The 19,530-nt window shown below is 39.4% G+C and overlaps 2 protein-coding genes and 1 pseudogene across 2 annotated transcripts; all 3 read left to right on the forward strand.

Moving 5' to 3' along the window:
• The first annotated feature begins 724 nt into the window (after positions 1 to 724).
• LOC111337522 (UDP-glucose 6-dehydrogenase) lies at positions 725 to 9,604 on the forward strand. The gene is made up of 13 exons (XM_022943848.2): positions 725 to 989; positions 1,080 to 1,181; positions 1,349 to 1,384; positions 2,677 to 2,792; positions 3,390 to 3,435; positions 3,636 to 3,711; positions 4,488 to 4,609; positions 4,702 to 4,849; positions 5,592 to 5,817; positions 5,907 to 6,002; positions 6,131 to 6,180; positions 7,806 to 7,897; positions 8,702 to 9,604. Exons 1-13 carry the CDS (start codon positions 828 to 830, stop codon positions 8,888 to 8,890), a joined length of 1,461 nt encoding a protein of 486 aa, XP_022799583.2. The 5' UTR covers positions 725 to 827; the 3' UTR covers positions 8,891 to 9,604.
• Positions 9,605 to 11,352: 1,748 nt separating this feature from the next.
• On the forward strand, positions 11,353 to 12,673 carry LOC148724488 (uncharacterized; annotated as a pseudogene).
• Positions 12,674 to 14,166: 1,493 nt separating this feature from the next.
• LOC148724489 (uncharacterized) lies at positions 14,167 to 15,217 on the forward strand. The gene has a single exon (XM_088731186.1). It carries the CDS (start codon positions 14,299 to 14,301, stop codon positions 14,923 to 14,925), a length of 627 nt encoding a protein of 208 aa, XP_088587312.1. The 5' UTR covers positions 14,167 to 14,298; the 3' UTR covers positions 14,926 to 15,217.
• The last annotated feature ends 4,313 nt before the right edge of the window (positions 15,218 to 19,530 follow it).

The raw sequence follows: 19,530 nt of genomic DNA on the forward strand, positions 1-19,530 counted from the left end.
CCTGAAAGGGATTGTGTACTGTTTAGTTTCTTAATCAACATATAAACCCAAGAGTCAAGAATGATAAAGGAAAAAAGTGTTTTTGCCCACTCCACTCCAAGATCTCATTAGCAATTCTCCTTACTGTTTGCCATACAATTCTTATAATGTTAGTTTTGAGAATGTAGTAGTGAATCAACTTATGACACCCTAATAGTTTTTGTTTGTTTGTTTGTTTTTTTATTTGTCTTGGCTCCCACAGGAATTAAAGGCTTAAGTTAGATAAATAAGTTTTGACTTCATTTTTGTTGAGGATTTCAGACCAGGACCATTCAGAGCTGAATTTTTCATTGTTTCTCCTCTTTCCATAGTTTTGTTTTACAGTTCATAGCACTCGAAGGGCAGTCTGCCTGTGGTGACAAGTGAAAAGGCTCCAAAATGGGCCTTTCTCTCTAAATCATGCAAGGCAGAATGCACCAGATGAAATCCAAACACAACTATAAGAACTTAATTACTACTTGCATGAAAATTAATTTTGTCATCAGTTTGAGTGATCGTGTACGCACAGCCTCTAAACTCCCGATTTTACAGGCTATACGTACACAGGCTTTGTACGTACTACGGGCCTATTTTCTTCCGGTTCCAGGTCTCTCCAAATATTGCACAGCTGATATAATTATAATCAACCAATCAGCGTCAAACAGAGGAATACCCCTTTGGTATCCGCTGACCTGACCGCCCACTTAAATTTTGCGAAATCTTACAACTCACGCCGCAAGTAAACACAGATTTACACATCCCTGCACCATTTCGGAAGCGGTCAGTTTGATTATCCACGGCTCTGAGAAATGACCACTATCAAAGCCATTTGTTGTATAGGTGCTGGGTATGTTGGCGGCCCGACTTGTAGTGTTATCGCGTTAAAATGCCCGGAGATCAAAGTTACTGTAGTTGATCTAAACAAGCCGCGAATTGACTCTTGGAATTCGGAGAAATTACCGATCTTTGAGGTAAGTGAGCGAACTATATTTTATTTTCATGCTGTTGGTAAATTCCTATGTCTTATGAATCATTTTTTTCTTTTTGTTCCATTTTCACAGCCTGGTCTTGATGATGTTGTAAAGAAGTGTCGTGGTAAAAACCTGTTCTTTTCAACAGATATCGACAGCGCAATCCGCGAAGCTGATTTAATATTCATTTGTGTAAGTATTGATCGTTAAAAATTGCTTGTATGCAAGTATCTATTCATTCATTTGAAACAAAAATTGTTAGTGCGGTGAGATATGAGCCTGATTTCTTTGGCCGAACAAATGAATTAATCAAACGCATTCCCTTCTAGTAATTTCTCTATTCATTTGATCCGTTTTAGGTTAATACACCAACAAAAACCTTCGGATTGGGGAAGGTAAGCTTTTCAAAGATATCAACTGCATTTCATTCAAACCTTTTTTGTTAGAGATTTAAATAATAGCTTCGTATAGACAAAATGTTTTGTTTAAACACTATTTTTTTATGTGAATTAAATATTCATGTAATTTTAATACGTGGTCAAGTATTTGTAGAGCTTCCTTGTGCCTTATATTTGTTCAAGTACTAAAGGTTGCTGTATTCTCCATCATTTACTTGCATTTTTCTCCCTCAATTCTGTCGCTATCGAAATGACGGCTGCTTTCGTGGAAACGATATCAATGAATAAAAACATAGCACGATTAGCGGTGATTGGCAAAGTAATTGAACTCGACTGAAAAAAAAGCATCAGTTGGTAACGGATAAATTTGGCTTATATTGTGATGTAAAGTTTCCGACCAGGCTTTTGTAGTTTACGTAGATTGGAGTCAATTGTTTGAACTTTTAATAATGCTGTACTTTTGTTGTCACTCTACTGAACAGCTATATAAATACAAAACATTCTCAGTGTTGGCGCCATCGTTGTGAAGTTTCCGGAATTGTGTGAATCCAAAATATGAACTGATAGTTTTCTGCTAAGATGTTTGTCACAGGCCAGACATCATTTTGTGTCTTTTTTTGACAATGAAAACAGAAAATACATGTAAAATCGTCCTTACTTTATTGGCCCTTATGACGAACATTAATTAATTGAAATTATAAACTATTAAAGAGTATTCAAGTCAGAGTTTTTGTTAAAGTTACCAAGAGCCCTATGTGATTTTGAGAATTTGCATACTAATTCGTTGTTTTGTTCAATTTATTACCTAAACAATTTGTCTCGCTTTGTTTTTCTTGTTTTGGAAGAAAGAAAATTCACCAGACCGTCTGTGAATGAATTGAATTTGCATATATACTTGTAATAACATTATTTGGTTTTATCGACTGAGTTGATAAATGTAAATTAGTCACTGTAAAGAGTTTTTTAAAACTGGTTTTGGCAAGATTTTCTCTTCTGTTTATATTTACACTTTTTAGATAAGATATTTTTGGTTTTCATGATACTGACTTGATCAATCATTTTCCGGATGATTTAATATTACCGGAATGGATGTTCTATTCATGACAGTCTTGAGAACTGATTCACTTTGTGTTGTCATTTAAGTAGTGTCTATTAATGGCAAATTCAAGAAGGTTCTCGACAATACTTGACAATCCAAAGGAAATGGAAAAATTACCCTCTCAATAAACATTTCTTTTTTTAGCAAAAAGCAATATTCACTTCTTACTCATCCATGAACTGTTCATTAGGGCCAGGCACCAGATTTGAAGTACATAGAATCAGCGGCAAGACGTATTGCAGAGGTTGCTGATGGAGAGAAGATTGTTGTGGAGAAGAGCACAGTACCTGTTAGGGCTGCTGAAAGGTAATAAGAGCTATATTCATACTTCTTATTAACCGAGTTGAAGGTCCTTAATGTAGGTTTCACTTAGATTTTGGCCGACAAATTAGCCAGAAAAATTAACTGAGATTCTATAACTTACAGTACAGACTGAGAAATCAAGGTTATAAAGATATTATCATACCTCTGTATTCAATTCAAGCAAACTTTTGAATTTGACAAGTAATACAGTGACATACAGCCTGCTAAATTCAGGGTTGTAGCTAAGAAATTACACTGCAGGCTGAAATTTCAAGATGGTGGCTCAAAAGTGGTGAATGATTGTAACTGTGTAACCTCAGAAGTGGCTATTGTACTTCACCAAGCGATTTCTGGCCAAAAATTCAGCCAGTGATAGCCCCTTTTTCATCCGGTGAATTTCGTCTGCAGCCGGCACTAAGTGCCAATCCTGAAATTGACCAATCATAGTGCATGCACTAACTGAGGGATATAATTAAAGGAGTTATCGTGTGAGTGTTATGTGAATAAGCGCGTATTCAGATAAAGAAACTAGAATGTTGGTTACTATGTCGTGAATGGAGAAAAGTCACACGGATAATTAATTAAACTTTTTTTCCTTAGTATTACAAGAATTTTTGAGGCCAATGGAAGTAGAGGAAAATTCCAGGTTTGAATTGATCGTCATAAGCTTGTTATCAAATTGTTTTCATTGATAAGAATATTAATGATTACAGTAGTAAATTATTTTATGATAATGGTTATGATAATTATAGTTAAGAGCGAGAATGAGAAGAGAATGATGGTGATGATACTGATATGAGTTCAATTGAAGACTGATGAAAAGGACATGCCTCTCCTTCCATGCAGGTTTTATCCAATCCAGAGTTTTTGGCTGAGGGTACAGCTATCAAGGACTTGTTGGAACCTGATAGAGTTCTGATTGGCAAGTATACATTTCTGTAATTTTTTTGATTGATTTACCTTGTACATATATTTAAACTCCTACTCATACACCCTTTGATAATTGTCATCATTGTTATGATGATGGATGTTTTCATTAATATTGGAATGAAGCCAGTGCATGATACTTCAGTTATAAAATATTGACAATGTCATCCTTTTTTTTTGGGAACAATATCTTGAAAAACAGATATGATTGCTGAACCTGCAGATTTGGGTAGTGTTACTGCTAAAGATTACCTTTCTTCAAGCCTCTTTTGAGGTGTCTTCCTTTTTTTCTCAAAAATACAGATGTCCTCACCCTTGGTGTTATACCATGTCCCTTGTGCCTGAGCAAAAATATCTTCAAAAAGGATCAATTATAATCTACTATGATTTAGTAGTAATAATATAATTATACATATTTATTCCAAGGTGTGTCCCTTTGTTAATGATTACCTGGTAAGCACATCCTCAGTATGAATTAATACAAATTAATTCTAATCAGGCAGACTTAAACCCTTTTTCTCCCAAGAGTGATCAGGACAGAATTTCTCCTTACAATATCGGTACGATATCAAGCAAATAAGTGATGAGAATAAAGAAAATATCAATTAGGAGATCATCAGTTGACCCTATATCAAATTCTCAAACTAACATCATAAGAACTTTATGGCAGACAGCAATGAGAAAGATGAGATCTTAGGTTGAACCTATCCAGACAAATTTTTGTGGGGTGTTTTTTTTTTTAATACATGACTTCTTCACTCTCTTTTCTAGGGGGTGAACAAACCAGGGAAGGATACAAAGCCATTGAGGCCTTGTCATCTGTTTATGAACACTGGATTCCTAAAGAAAATGTCATCAAAACCAACACGTGGTCCTCTGAGCTTTCAAAGCTGGTTAGTAATTTGGGTTTTTATTGCACTCTGGGTGTTGATATGTCAAACGTTTTATTGAAAAGAAAAACAAGCTTATATGTTGTTCCTTGCAGGCAGCCAATGCTTTCCTAGCTCAGCGTATCTCCAGCATCAATGCCATGAGTGCGATTTGTGAGGCGACTGGTGCAAATGTGTCTGAAGTGGCAAGTGCAATTGGTCGAGATACAAGGATAGGACGGCACTTTTTGCAAGCCTCTGTTGGTAGGATATTAAAAACATCAATTTGTCTTCTGAGTAAACAAAATTGGTTTAAATTCTTGTGGCAGGTTACTGCTGGTTAAAGCTTACAGTATCACAATTCTTTTAGCAAAAGCCTTGAGTAGGAGTATTGTTTCTTCTTCAAGGTACACATCATTACAAGTAACCAGCAATTCCTCTGCTCTCTAATTTAGCACCCTGGGGAACTTTTATGTTATTGGGTGGAGAGAGAGTTTCTTTAAGAGTCAAATGTCTTTACCAGGGATAAATCACTCAGGCTTGATCAGGACTCAAATCCAGACCTAAATCTGGAGTACCTTTTACCAACCACCAAGTCAGTTGTCCCCCCATGTATTCCTACAATTATAGAAAATTTATTGAAGCAGCACAACGTTTTCTTAGAAACTTGGGGGTTAACAGGGGAAAAATAAAAGATAGCTAAGGCCCTTCAAACTTTGTTGTGAATTAATCTCCCACCTTGGATACCCCAGTGGATACCCTGGAAACCCTTTGACCCGAAAGAGTCACAAGCATTTTATTTAGAACTCTCACAATATCACCCCTGAGTCAAACATTAAAGTCGTGAGAATGAAAAAATGATCGCAAACTAAAGAAGCTCCTGATTGTTGAACAAACTCTCCTTGGCAGCACCTTTGGAAATGTGTAGAGAACAGTATGGAGAATGTGCATACTGATGTCAGGTTGTAAAGAGTTTAAGAGATGTATTTCTTTGTTTAAATGAAAGGTTTTGGTGGAAGCTGTTTCCAGAAGGATGTCCTCAACCTTGTTTACCTTTGTGAGGCATTAAACTTGCCTGAAGTTGCAAACTACTGGTACCAAGTAATTGCCATGAATGAGTATCAACGACGGCGTTTTGCCAGTAGAATTGTGAATTGCCTGTTCAACACAGTGACTGACAAGAAGATTGCATTGCTTGGATTTGCCTTCAAGAAAAATACCGGAGACACAAGGTGAGTCATTGCCTGACAGCTCAGATTGTTTCCATCAATGTCGTAGAAAAAGTCAATACTCAGCTTCATCAATCTTGAACTATTGATAGGGAATCAGCCAGCATTTATATCTGCAAATATTTGATGGACGAGGGGGCAAAGATAACAGTTTTTGATCCCAAGGTTGAGAAAGATCAAATCATGTTGTAAGTATGGTGAAATTTCATTTGAATGATTTTTATGGTTTTCATCATTTGCTCCTGTTAGTTAAATTTACATTCTTGCTAAATTGTTTGGATTTAATTAAATGATTGTCTCACGGTCACTTTTGCAGGGAGTTGACCGACCCTTCTATTTCAGAAGGTCCAGAAGGTCTAAAAAGAGGTAGCAATCTCTCTACTAGTTCCATTATTTAATAAGATTAATATTTATCTGGTAACTGGACTCAGTGGAGTGCAATTTGGTCTAAACTCGTATGTGTGATTTCATAATCAAAGCAGTGTTCAACACAAGTTTGATTTCAGACCAAATTTGCTTCCAACCAGTTCAATTACCCTTTTATTGCATTCATTTTGAAATCATAAAAATCAGCTGCTCAGATACAGGATTTGTTAGTCTGACCAGTGTTTTGTCTATCCAATAGTAAGCTGGTTTGTAGAAAATTGCAGAAGTTGTTTTTCATTTTCCTGCCGGCAATTTGATTGGTTTCTTTAAAGAAGCTATGTCATTGACTGGGAAAAAGATATGATTTCTTAAAGAGCAAAAAAAAGGTGCAATGATTGAATAAAGGGCATCAATGAGAGCCAATCAGATTACAAAGATCACCAGTGACTTCAAAATGGACGTGCTAAAATGTTTGAATTTAGAAGTGGCACTGCTATGGGGTGGTTCTTCGTCCCATCTACACGTCAAATTTCAAGTTGGCATGTGTGATCCAGGATCACACAGTCTCCATTTCTTATGCAGATGCCCCCACAGAATCCTGATCCCACAATATGCAGGATGCTTGTCACATATTAACCCCTTAGAGTGACCAAGTTATCAGGTGTAATCCAGGATCACACAGTCCCCATTTCTTATGTAGATGCCCCCACAGAATCCTGATCCCATAATATGCAGGATGCTTGTCACGTATTAACCCCTTAGAGTGACCAAGTTGGCATGTGTGATCCAGGATCACACAGTCTCCATTTCTTATGCAGATGCCCCTACAGAATCCTGATCCCACAATATGCAGGATGCTTGTCACATATTAACCCCTTAGAGTGACCAAGTTATCAGGTGTAATCCAGGATCACACAGTCTCCATTTCTTATGCAGATGCCCCCAGAGAATCCTGATCCCATAATATGCAGGATGCTTGTCACATATTAACCCCTTAGAGTGACCAAGTTGGCGTGTGTGATCCTGGATCACACAGTCTCCATTTCTTATGCAGATGCCCCCACGGAATGCTGATCCCACAATATGCAGGATGCTTGTCACATATTAACCCCTTAGAGTGACCAAGTTGGCATGTGTGATCCAGGATCACACAGTCTCCATTTCTTATGCAGATGCCCCCACAGAATCCTGATCCCAGAATATGCAGGATGCTTGTCACATATTAACCCCTTAGAGAGACCAACATCTTATTTCTCCTTTTGATATCACCCCTGAATCACACATTAAGGTCACAAGAATAAAGGAAATTATGTATTTTATTCATTTAACAATTTTGCCAAAGGCAGGTAAATTTACGATAGGAAAAGGTTGTCCCCAATTAAAGAAGCTCTTGATTGTTAAACAAATTCTCCTTGTTAGCTCCTTAGAAAATGCAAAGAGAACAGTATGTAGTGGCTTAGCTCACCATACAAGTTCTCTACAGTTCAGTGATAGCCAGTGTCAGCACAAAAATAATGTGAAGGTCTGGCCTGTGGTTTGGCTCCTTGTTGGCGATGCACATTCCTGTGAATGTGGCAAAATAAAAAGCAGCTTAAACTGGTTTATTGCTCTTTTTTCCCCTCTAGTGGAAAGTCTGATTACAATAGCCGATGATCCTTACAAAGCAGTCCAAGATGCACATGCTCTTGTTGTTTGCACTGAATGGGATGAATTCAAGGTTTGTGTTTGTCTTATTTTCCAAATATAGAATTACAACCTCATTTTTTGTGTGTGGCACAAACGGTTTTGATATCTTAAAAACTTTGTTCTTAATTGAATGTTACGACCAAAATTTTTGTTTTGTTTTCCGGAACTGGCATCAACAAATCCCCAACCAAAACTTTTTCCTGATTCGAGATGGACATACATATTAAGAAAGTAGGTTACTATTAATAGCAACACAACAGTTTGTTGAAAAACCATCATTAAATGAAGCTTGAAAACCAATTCAACACCCGATTTTTTTGTTTCTGTTGTACTGTCTGGTTAATTATCAATACTCGCGTTTCCTTACAATGAATGCCCAGCTAACTTAAAAATTTTTTGAACAACTTAGACGAGTCCGACCCTACTGCTCAAGTACAGCCTGTGGCAAATACAGCCTGTAAACGCAGTTTGTTTTAGCGTTAAGAGATCCAGAAAGGCCATTTTGTTTTAAACACAATAGTTTGTTGCACAGTCTTCATCTTCTTTGCGTATTCAGGCGAGCTGCTGTCGCGCGCGAAGTGAAAAGCGCGAATCAAATGACGTCACTCTCTCCAGCTTTATTTCCTCGTCTCACGCATGACTCGCCCCTTGTGTTTGTCTCGCGCTTTGTCGCGCTTGCCTCCAGTCTCATACTCAGATCTCTCTTCCGTGGGCGATCTGGGTACTAGATTAGCTTACCTGCGCTCGGCTGAAAAATGCAAAACAATATCTGCCTTGCAGGATTGAAGCAAGGCCGAGTAAACACGCCATCGTTTACATTTCTTTATTTTCACAGTCATATGATTACAAGCGAATCTACGACAGCATGCTGAAACCAGCGTTTGCCTTTGACGGCCGAATGATTCTGGATCACTGCCATCTACATGAAATTGGATTCCAAGTAGAAACCATCGGCAAAGTTGTGTCATCTGGCTACATGCTACCACTGACTCCCCCACTAGCCCCCCCTAAGGAAGAGAAATGAACTGGTCTCTATGGGAAGAAGCAAAAATTTAGCAAACAGTCATTTAATGACCTAATGGTTATCTGACGCCAAGAGTAAACATGTTTGTTATTTTACTTTTTGCCATTATTTAGAATATCACTGGGATAGATTTTGCACCATATTTTGAAAGCACATTATTTATTTTTAACAAGTGAACTTTTGGGTGCAGTTGGTTAATTTAAACTTGCGAAAAAATTGTAACGGTAGACACAAAAGTATTAGAATACGCCGCACGTTGCTCAAGCAAAACAGAATTTGAAGAGGGGAATTTTGAAGAGGATGTTACGTTACAAGACTGTATTCGTATTTCTGCGCACCAAAGACGACCCACAAATTCTCATGCTTCGCTGTATCTTGAAATATTCAAGTATTCCTCGAAAATATAATTTTAATGCGAAATGTGTTTTTCAATTTTACTCCTACAGGAACAGTCCACATATGCTTAGGAGCAGTAAATTTTCTTTTAAGGAAAAACTTATTTCAAAGTGCGTAGATCACGAGACGATTAAAATATTTTGAGTGGTCTTAGCTTAGAGTAGATTTTTTACAGATCATTTTGAGCAATATTGGAAATGTTTTTTTGTGAATAGAACAATGTTATTGTCGTTCTGCTCTTGAAGAGATATCGTCTAGACTTGTGGCGTAGCAAAACGTTGTACAATTCATAGAAGCATTAAAAACATATCACTCGCGTATAGTGCTGATAGTAGTTTTCCAATCTAAAGAGGACGGGTTTGCAGTGTTACTGTAAATATTTTGAGAAAAGGTGAGAAACGCTTCGTAAGGGCGAAGGGAAGGTTTGTGGGGAAGGGGAATATGATTGGGTGGGGGTAAGGTGATTGGATAGGGGGAAGTCTATAAGGGTGGGGGGAAGATGAGTGGAGAGGAAGATGATCAAGGTGGGGGAAGGTGATTGAGTGGGGGAGTTGATTAGGGTGGAAGGAGGGTGATTGGGTGGGGGAAGTTGATTAGGGTGGGGAAGTTGATTAGGCGCAGTTGAATATTTTCATAGAAACTGCGCGGTATAAATTTAAATTTAATAATAAGAAGATGATTGGGGATGGTGGAAGATAATTAGGGTGGGGGAAGGTGATTGGGTGGTGGAGAGAAAGAGATTGGCATGGGGGGGAGATGATAAGGGTGGGGGAAGGTGATTGGGGAAGCAGATGATTAAGTTGGGGGAAAGTTGATCTGGTAGGGGGAAGATGGTTGGGGTGGGGAAGATGAGTTGGTAGGTGGAAAGAATTTTGTTAAATATCTGTGATTGCCAAAAGCTACTCTCATTTCAACGCGAAAAATGTCCGAATTACAATGGGGGGGGGGGGGTGATTGGGGAAAGAGGATGATTAGGGTTGGGAAGATGATTGCAGGGAAGGTGATTGGGTGGGGGGTAAGGAAAAAGATGATTGGACTGGGGGAAGGGTGTTGGGTGGGGGGTAAGGAAGAAGATGATTGGACTGGGGGAAAGGTGATTTGATGGGGGGTAAGGAAGAGGATGATTGGACTGAGGAAAGGTGTTGGGTGGGGGTAAGGAAGAGGATGATTGGACTGGAGGAAGGGTGATTGGGTGGGAAGCAAGGAAGAGGATGATTGGACTGGGGGAAAGGTGATTGGGTGGGGGGTAAGGATTAGGATGATTGGACGGGGGGAAAGGTGATTGGGTGGGGGTTAAGGTAGAGGATGATTGGACTAGGGGAGAGGTGATTGGGTGGGGGGTAAGGAAGAGGATGATTGGACTGGGGGAAGGGTGATTGGGTGGGGGCAAGGAAGAGGATGATTGGACTGGGGGAAGGTGATTGGGTGGGGGATAAGGAAGAGGATGATTGGACTGGGGGAAAGGTGATTGGGTGGGGGTAAGGATTAGGATGATTGGACTGGGGGAAGGTGATTGGGTGGGGGGTAAGGTAGAGGATGATTGGACTAGGGGAAAGGTGATTGGGTGGGGGTAAGGAAGAGGATGATTGGACTGGGGGAAGGGTGATTGGGTGGGGGGCAAGGAAGAGGATGATTGGACTGGGGGAAAGGTGATTGGGTGGGGGGTAAGGAAGAGGATGATTGGACTGGGGGAAAGGTGATTGGGTGGGGGGTAAGAGAGAGGATGATTGGACTGGGGGAAAGGTGATTGGGTGGGGATAAGGGAGAGGATGATTAGACTGGGGGAAAGGTGATTTGGTAGGGGCAAGGAAGAGGATAATTGGACTGGGCGAAAGGTGATTGGGTGGGGGGGTAAGGAAGATGATGATTGGACTGGGGGAAAGGTGATTGAGTGGGGCGTAAGGAAGAGGATGATTGGACTGGGGGAAGGGTGATTGGGTGGGGGGTAAGGAAGAGGATGATTGGACTGGGGGAAGGGTGATTGTGTGGGTGGCAAGGAAGAGGATGATTGGACTGGGGGAAAGGTGATTGGGTGGGGGTAAGGAAGAGGATGATTGGACTGGGGGATGGGGGATTGGGTGGGTGGCAAGGAAGAGGGTGATTGGGTGGGAGGTAAGGTAGTGGATGATTGGACTGGGGGAAAGGTGATTGGGTAAGGGGAAAGGAAGAGGATGATTGGACTGGGGGAAGAGAATTGGTGGGGGGTAAGGTAGAGGATGATTGGACTCGGGGAAAGGTGATTGGGTGGGGAGTAAGGAATAGGATGATTGGACTGGGGGAAAGGTGATTTGGTGGGGGGCAAGCTTATTGGGGCAGAAGATGATTGGGTGGGGGGAGAGATGGTTGAAGTGGGGGAGGATGATGCGGTTGGTAGAAAAGTAACTTTGTTAAATATCTGCAATTGCTAAACATTACGCTCATTTCAACTTGAAAAAATGTCTCTCAATTAATTGCTAATGCCTGATTGTCCCTGTCTATCGTCATTTTCCCAGATCATACCGATAAAGAATGTTGTTTAAACTTACGCTTCGCTGAATGAAGACAGGAATTAATTTTTGGAAAAAGTGGCACGTGGATGGTTGAATTTTTGAAAAAGGTGGTATTTGGTTTAGATTTTCAGTGCTCAATACACTGAATTTCCACCTTTGTCTACGTAGTGTAAACTTACTATAAGCCTGGTAGTTTTTTGAAGGTCTCCTCGCCCTCACAAACCGTTTAATTTGTATAAATATTACATTTGAAATGGCTAATTAGCATCGAACCCATACAGTGGAAGTTGTCATAAGTACGGCGGAATCATCATTTACGGCCGAAATGGCTTTGATGACTGGTACACTGCCAACGGAACACACTCCAAAAATGGGTATGTTGTTATCGTGCAGACCGAAACAATTTCCAACACCTTCCCGTGATCCCTATCGTGACGACGTACGCTGCCCACCCAGACAAAGACCACCACGACCCAGACAAAGACCATCATGATGGCGAGGATTGCACTAGCTTGGAAATGCATCCAGAATAAATAAGGTGTGTAGTAAAGGTGGTTAAATGGTGGAAGAGAGCTGGATCCAACTTCCTCGAATGTCAGAATCATGCTGTTAAAAGTTTAGTTTCCTCTGATAAGGAGTAAAACCATACAGCTAAGTCTTAAAAGTGCAGCAGCTTAAAGACACAGAACATTCATGTAATTTTTTTGCTAATGTGTATGGCATGATGCAAGTTCAAGCTCATTGGTCTGTTTTTCTACTTGTGTGACAAGGATACATCTTACAAAGTAAGCAAGTTCTGGTAGGTCGAGCTCCTGCTCGAGTTGGTTTTTATACATACATGTATAACTTTTGTACTTTATGATCCTTTCTTTTTGATAAAAGCCTGTAAATCACTAGATGTTATATGATAGGGAATTCTTTGCAACAACATTTCAATCAAAAGTGATTTTCATTTTTAATTATTGCCTTCAAGTTAAAGGTTGTAGCCTGTTGACAGAGGTTCAAACAGATAGAGGCAAATCTTTCAAAACGCATCTTCGAATATGTTCACACAGATCCTCCCTAATTCTTCCTCAAGTAATGAAGTTAACCATACGTCCTTCAATTTTTGTTTTGTTTCTTTTGATTATTTTTTTGCATTTTTGCATTTCCAAAGGAATTGAATCGTAGTGACGGAGCATGTCACCGGGTCCAATATTTTAATGACTATCGCTCTTAGCATGTTCGAATAGAGAAAAACAATTTCACGCCTTCGAAAAAATGAAGTGCAAGTTTGAAGAAATGTAATTACAAATTAGAAAAAATAGAATCAGCAAAAAGTCTCATTTGCACAAATTCTAAGATACTCGATATAACTAAATCAATCCTAATACGTATTAGAAAACATCACATACTTAGTTAAATCAGTGGTGCTTTTAATACTCGCTGATTGGCTAGATTGGAAGTTAATGGCATGTACTATTCATATCCGAGAAGCCAAAAGATAAAATAGCATGTTAAGAGTTGAATTTCCGATTCATTTCTGGTATATTGACAGAAAACATTTAGATATTTTAGGGTTTTTTTTTGGACTGTACTAAAACAATTATTCACGTCAGCATAGGTGAAATAGGTGGATATTGGCCTCACTCGCTAAAAGTCCACCCCTGATTACTTCCACCTCAATGAATAATTGCTAAATGACATGGAATAATTTGTTTTCAAAACAGCAAGAAAAATATTATTATTAATAACCTGTTTCTCGGGGTCCTCGGTAGCTTCCTACAGAGCAATATATTTAAGACATCAAACTTTGATGTAAGAATCGTGCTCTGCTGCTCAGTGCTGTTTTACGCGCAAGCTCATTGGCTAGTTCCAAAGTGATAGCAAGCACTATTTCTCTCCGAGCAGCCGAAAAGACAAAATCACTAGCCTAGAGTTACATAGAATTCGAACATTCCCTCCTCTTCAGCGAAGTTGACAGCGCGAGTAAAAAAAAGTAACATTAAAAAAAAAATTGATGTTGGCGCGCTGCGAGCAACCCTTGGAGCGACGTCGATGCACGGCGGGAGCTCCATGACTGAGGTATCTCATTCATGGGGCTTCTACAGCGCACGAGCGCCACTCCAAGAGTTTCCTGTGACTCCCTAACAGCATTTTTTTTAAAGACTGTTTGCCTTTGTTTTGTTTTGTTTTTTTTTTACTCGCGCAACGGACTGCTCGTATTCTACGTTACAGAGAAAAAAATGGTTTTTTGGTGTGGTGCGTGCTAATACAGTTTTTCACCTCAAAATCAGGGAAATAGGCACATATCTACCTCGCCGTACCTCGCTCGTTAAAAACCCATCCTTAATTACTTCCACTTCAGTGAATAATTGCCAAATGACATGGAATGATACAAAACAACGAACAAATAGATTCTTGCAGTCTTTATTCTCAGGCCTTCATCGGCATCTTACCAACAGTTTATCCCGGTCATCAAAAAGTTTTCCTTTCTTTGACGTGAAAATCAATCAGCTGACTCGAAGATCCCTAAGATACATTATGGCTTGCTCAAAATTTATGGTCAGCGTAGCACTGGACACAGAAGGTGAAAACTTTACAGTCCTCCCACCAAATGGAGATGACAGGCGTTTCGAAGTTCGCACGATTCACATTTCTTGTAAATCGAACCCATACAGTGGAAGTTGTCATAAATACGGCGGAATCATCATTTACGGGCGAAACGGCTCTGATGACTGGTACACTGCCAACGGAACACACTGCAAAAGTGGATATGTTGTTATCATGCAGACCGACACTGAAGAATTTCAAGAGTTGCAGAAAAAATGGCACGAAGAACCGGGCAAAGTACATGGCATCATCTACAAAAAAGCCTTCGGGGAATCATTCAACCAGGTGGGTGTGGTCGGTGAAGGATTTGGAATCATAGATGGTGAGTTCAAGACAATTTCCAACACTTTTCATCCTTATCTCGACGACAAGAACCACAGCCAACCGGGCAAAGGCCCCCGTTCCGACGACTGCAAGCGCGTCGACAGCTTGGAAATGCATCCAGAATCAAAAAGGTGCGTAGAAAAAGTTGTTGAATGGTGGAAGAGAGCTGGATCCAACTTCCTTGAACGCCAGAATCATGCTGTTAAAAGTTTAGTTTCCTCTGATAAGGAGTGAAGCCATACAGCCAAGTTTTAGAACTGCGGCAGCTCAAAGACACGGAACATTCATGTAATTTTTTTACTAACGCGTATAATGTAATGGAGGCCCAAGCTTATTGGCCAGTTTTTCTGTTTGTATGATATAGATACGTACTGCAAGGATTAATCGACTTCTGATAGGTTAAGCTCCTTCGTGAGTTGGTATTTTAGGTATTCATGCATAACTTTGTACTTTTTGATCAAAATTATTTTTTCAAAAGGCCTGTAAATCAGTGGATGTTACACTAAAAGGAATTTTCACATCTTTATTATACCCTCAAGTTCAAGGTTGTAACCTGCCGACAAAGGTTCTAACCGATCAAGAGGGATCTTTCAAAACGTATCTTCGAATCTCGAAGATCCTTCCTAATTTTTCCTCATGTGTTGGAAATTACTTTACATCCCTCACTTTCTCAGTTTCGTGTTTTTTCTTCTATTTTGTTTTGTTTTTGTGCATTTTCGCACTTCCAAACAAATTTGATCGTAGCAAGCACGTCATCAGGTCCAATATTTTAATGATTTTCGCTCAAAAAGACATTCCAAAGAATGAGGTTAAGAATTCGAAAAAATGTTATAACGAATTAAAAAAAATGAAAGCAGAAAAAGCAAATCTTATTTACACAAATTTTGAGGTACTCGACGGTACTTAGACAACTATTCACCTCGGTATCGGTGAAATATTAATGGGTGGATATTGGCCTCGCTCGATAAAAATCCATCCCTAACTACTTCCACCTCATTAACTAATTGCTAAATGACATGGAATGATTTGTTTTCAAAACAGCGGGTAAATTATTGACAACCTGTTTCTCGGGGCCCTCAGCACTTTCCTACCGAACAATGTATCAAAGACATCAAACTTTGACGATGCAATCAATCTTTGTGCCTAGTGCTTTTTTGCGCGCACGCTCATTGGCTAGTTCCAAAGTGATAGGCAAGCACTATTAATCTCCGAGCAGCCGAAAATACAAAATCGCAAGTCTAGAGTTACATATATTTCGAGCAGTCCCTCCTCTTCAGCGTTGTCCGTAACGCGAGTCACAAAGAAAACCAGTTAAAAAATTGAAGTTAGCGCGTGCGCTGCTGAACCCTTGGAGTGACGTCAATGCACGGCGGGAGCTCCATGACTGAGGTGCCTAACTCATGGGGCTCCTCGCGAGTCAGTTTTTCTTTTTTCAGGCATACATGTACTATTTTTGTACTTTATGATCTTTTTTTTTTCAATATGTTTAAAAAGTCTGAATTACTGGATGCTACATCGAAAGAAATTCTTTCAAGATTTCCGATCAAAAGCGATTTCATATTTTCATTATTACCTTCAAGTTCAAGGTTGCAGCCTGTTGACAGATGTTCAAACAGGTAGAGATCAATTTTTCAACACGCGTCCTCGAATATGTTCTTAAAGATCTTCCCTAATTCTTCCTCGACTGCTTAAGTTAACCAAATATCCTTTACTTTCTATGGTGTCATTTAATTTTGTTTTTTGTTTGCATCCGTAGCACTTCAAAATCGATCGTAGCGAGCACGTCACAGGTCCGTTATTTTAATTACTTTCGCTCTTAGCATATTCAAAAAGAGAAAAGCAATATCACGACATCGAGAAAATGAGGTCAGGAATTCGAAGAAATGAAATTATGAATTCGCAAAAGCAGAAAAAACAAATCTCTTAAACACAAATTTTAAGATACTCGATAGAACCAAACCAATCATAATAGGAAAAAGTAAACATCACACAGGTGAATGATGCTTTTCGCATACGCTCATTGGTTAGTTTGCAAGTGACTGGCAAGTACTATTCACTTCCGAGGAGCTAGAAAGGCAAAATCGCGTGTCAAAAGTTGAATTTGGGATCTTTTTCTAGTGCATCGACGGAAAAGATGCATTTTTTTCCTCGTGTTTGTGTTGGAATGTACTGATTACTTAACAATTATTCACCTCATTATCGGTGAATATTAGCCTCGCTCGTCGAAAATCCACCCATAATTACTTCCATTTCAGTGAATAACTGCTTAATGACACGGAATGATTTGTTTTTAAAATAACGAATTAATTATTAACAACCTGTTTCTTGGGCCCCTCGGCTGCATCCTACCAAACAATATAATTATATAGGTCATTAAAAGGTTTCCTTTTCTTTAACGTAAGAATCAATCTTTTTCCTCAATCGACCACCTGACTACGCTATCGATCGATACATCACGGCGGAGTCAAAACTCAAGGCCAATATTTCGCTTGACAGCGAAGAAGAAAACTTCACGGGAAACCCACCAACCGGTAATGGCAGGCCTTTCGAAGTTCACTCATACCACATTTCGTATAAATCAAACAAATGACGAGGGAATTATTATTTACGGGTGAAATGGCTATGGTACACTGCCAACGGAACACACTGTCTTGTTCCATGTTTGCTTCGTATGAATGTTTGATTACTGAATTCTGTCATTTCTTAGAATAATTTTTTTTCACGTGCTCTCCTTTCATACTTCTGTAAGCAATTCACGAAGTCACTTCTCACGAGAACATGGATCCGAACAAGTGATTTGTTTATCGAAGTTTCTACTGTGAGCACGTTTCAAATTTGGAATGTGTTCCCTACTTTATGGCCTTTTACCTTTTCCAAGAATTGGTCGTCATACGGTTTCACATTTCATTGTGGGTAAAGGTAGTCTCCCCGCAGCCGTGATGTTTCGGTCACGCAACGCTGCCTCACAGACAGCGTTGCGTGACCGAAACATCACGGCTGCGGGGAGACTAGGGTAAAGGCGACAGTGTTGAGGTTTCTTATGTTCACACATGCAGAAATGTAGAATGAACCCTTTACAGCCTAACATCAGTATGCATCTTCTCCATACTGTTCTCTGTACTTTACCTAAGGTGTTGACAAGGAGAATTTTATTAACAATCAAGAGCTTCTTCGGTTGATGATCATTTTCTCTTTATTCTTGTGACCTTTATGTGTGATTCATGGGTGATGTTGTAAACAGGAATATAAGATACTAGTCACTCCTAAGGACCTACATTTAATGTACGCAGCTAAGACAAACATCGACTCTTTGGTTATAATTTTAGTTAAGAAATAAGTTTTGAAATTTTTAAGCGGCTGCGTATATATTCATTTATACTGGCTTCTGAAGCAAAACACGATTCCATGTACTGACTAACTATTTTTTTAATTCCTTTCACTGCTTACATCTAAAAATCAGCGATTTTAATATTTTACCAACGTTTTTAACAGGAGGCTGTAAAAAACATCCCGGACCTCAAAGATTCACAAATATTTGGAAACGGTAATAAGGAACAAAACAGAAACAAAAGCTTTGGAAAAATAATTAAAGTTAGCGTGTGTCCTGCTCTTAAGGCCTGAATGGGTTTGTAATTTTGTACAAGGTTTAGTAAAGTGTCCACTTTCCGAGATGTCTGAGAAAATCGATTGTAAACGAACAATTTCCGATTTCTAATTACTTTTCCACCTAAAGAAGAGGTATCCAACGTCATCGTGCAACTCATAGAGTGGTCTCACTCCGAAAAAGAATTACATAAATAAATAAATAACTTATTGAATCAAACATTTCAATTTTTTTTTACACTTGAAGAGTTGCTTGGCCTCTCTCTTGCAACGGGATCAACTGTCGGGGACGGGGCAGACTTTTTATCCGAATTTCCCACCTGCCCTATCTCGCTCCTCTCCGCAAACCCCTCGTCCTGTTCTTTTATTTCATGATGTGGTCTCTTATGTTTCTTTTTCTTCTTGTGCCTTCGCCCGTCGTGGACGCTCTCCTCCGGATCTGTTCTGATGCACGGACCACTGTGGACTGGCATCGGTGTTGGGACACGTTCCCTTTCACCTTCTTCCAACTGACCACTGGTCACTGCAGGCGTCAAAGTTGAAGTATTTTCTCTGCTTTGTTTAACTCTCTTTTTTCTTTTCCTCGTTAAGTCGCGACTTTCGTTAATTTCAACCTGTTCTTGTTGATCGCTGATGGAGAGACCTCTCCAGTTTTGGGATATTTTCGTTTCTTCCTTCTGGTATCCCCCTGAGTGACTATTATTAATACATCTCCTTGAACAGTGCTCTCCGTTGGAAGACGTTCCTCTTTGTGACTGGCTTTGGAAGATTTTGAAATATCTTCACTTAGTGTCTTCATAGCTTGCTTTCTCCTTTTAGTGCCTATCGCTTTCCGTCTTTTCTCGCTGTCAGGAAAAACGAATATAGAGATGATTATGAAAATGTAACAGATGAAATCATGACAATTACACGATATTTATATTATCATTCCAGAAAGTCTATGTCTATGAAATTTCGAAACTTCAGGAACTGTGTAATCGTTACTTTAAAAGAAATGCTCCCAAAGTTCGGAAATCCAACGAGTTTAAGGCGCTCTATTCAACAGCGTCAAAAATTGTCCGCAAATATCCTGATATAAGGATTGTCCTTAACTTTTTAAAAACAAAAGATTACTTTAGCTTTGAAGACCCTACTCCGCCAGAATGCCTTTTACATATGCAGGATGTAACTCCTATTAGATTGACCGGAGACAACTCGCCAAATTTCCAAAGAGGCGAAGGAACATCTACTGACTGA

This window comes from Stylophora pistillata, chromosome 8 (genome assembly GCF_964205215.1).
Source record: "Stylophora pistillata chromosome 8, jaStyPist1.2, whole genome shotgun sequence".
NCBI lineage: Eukaryota > Metazoa > Cnidaria > Anthozoa > Scleractinia > Pocilloporidae > Stylophora > Stylophora pistillata.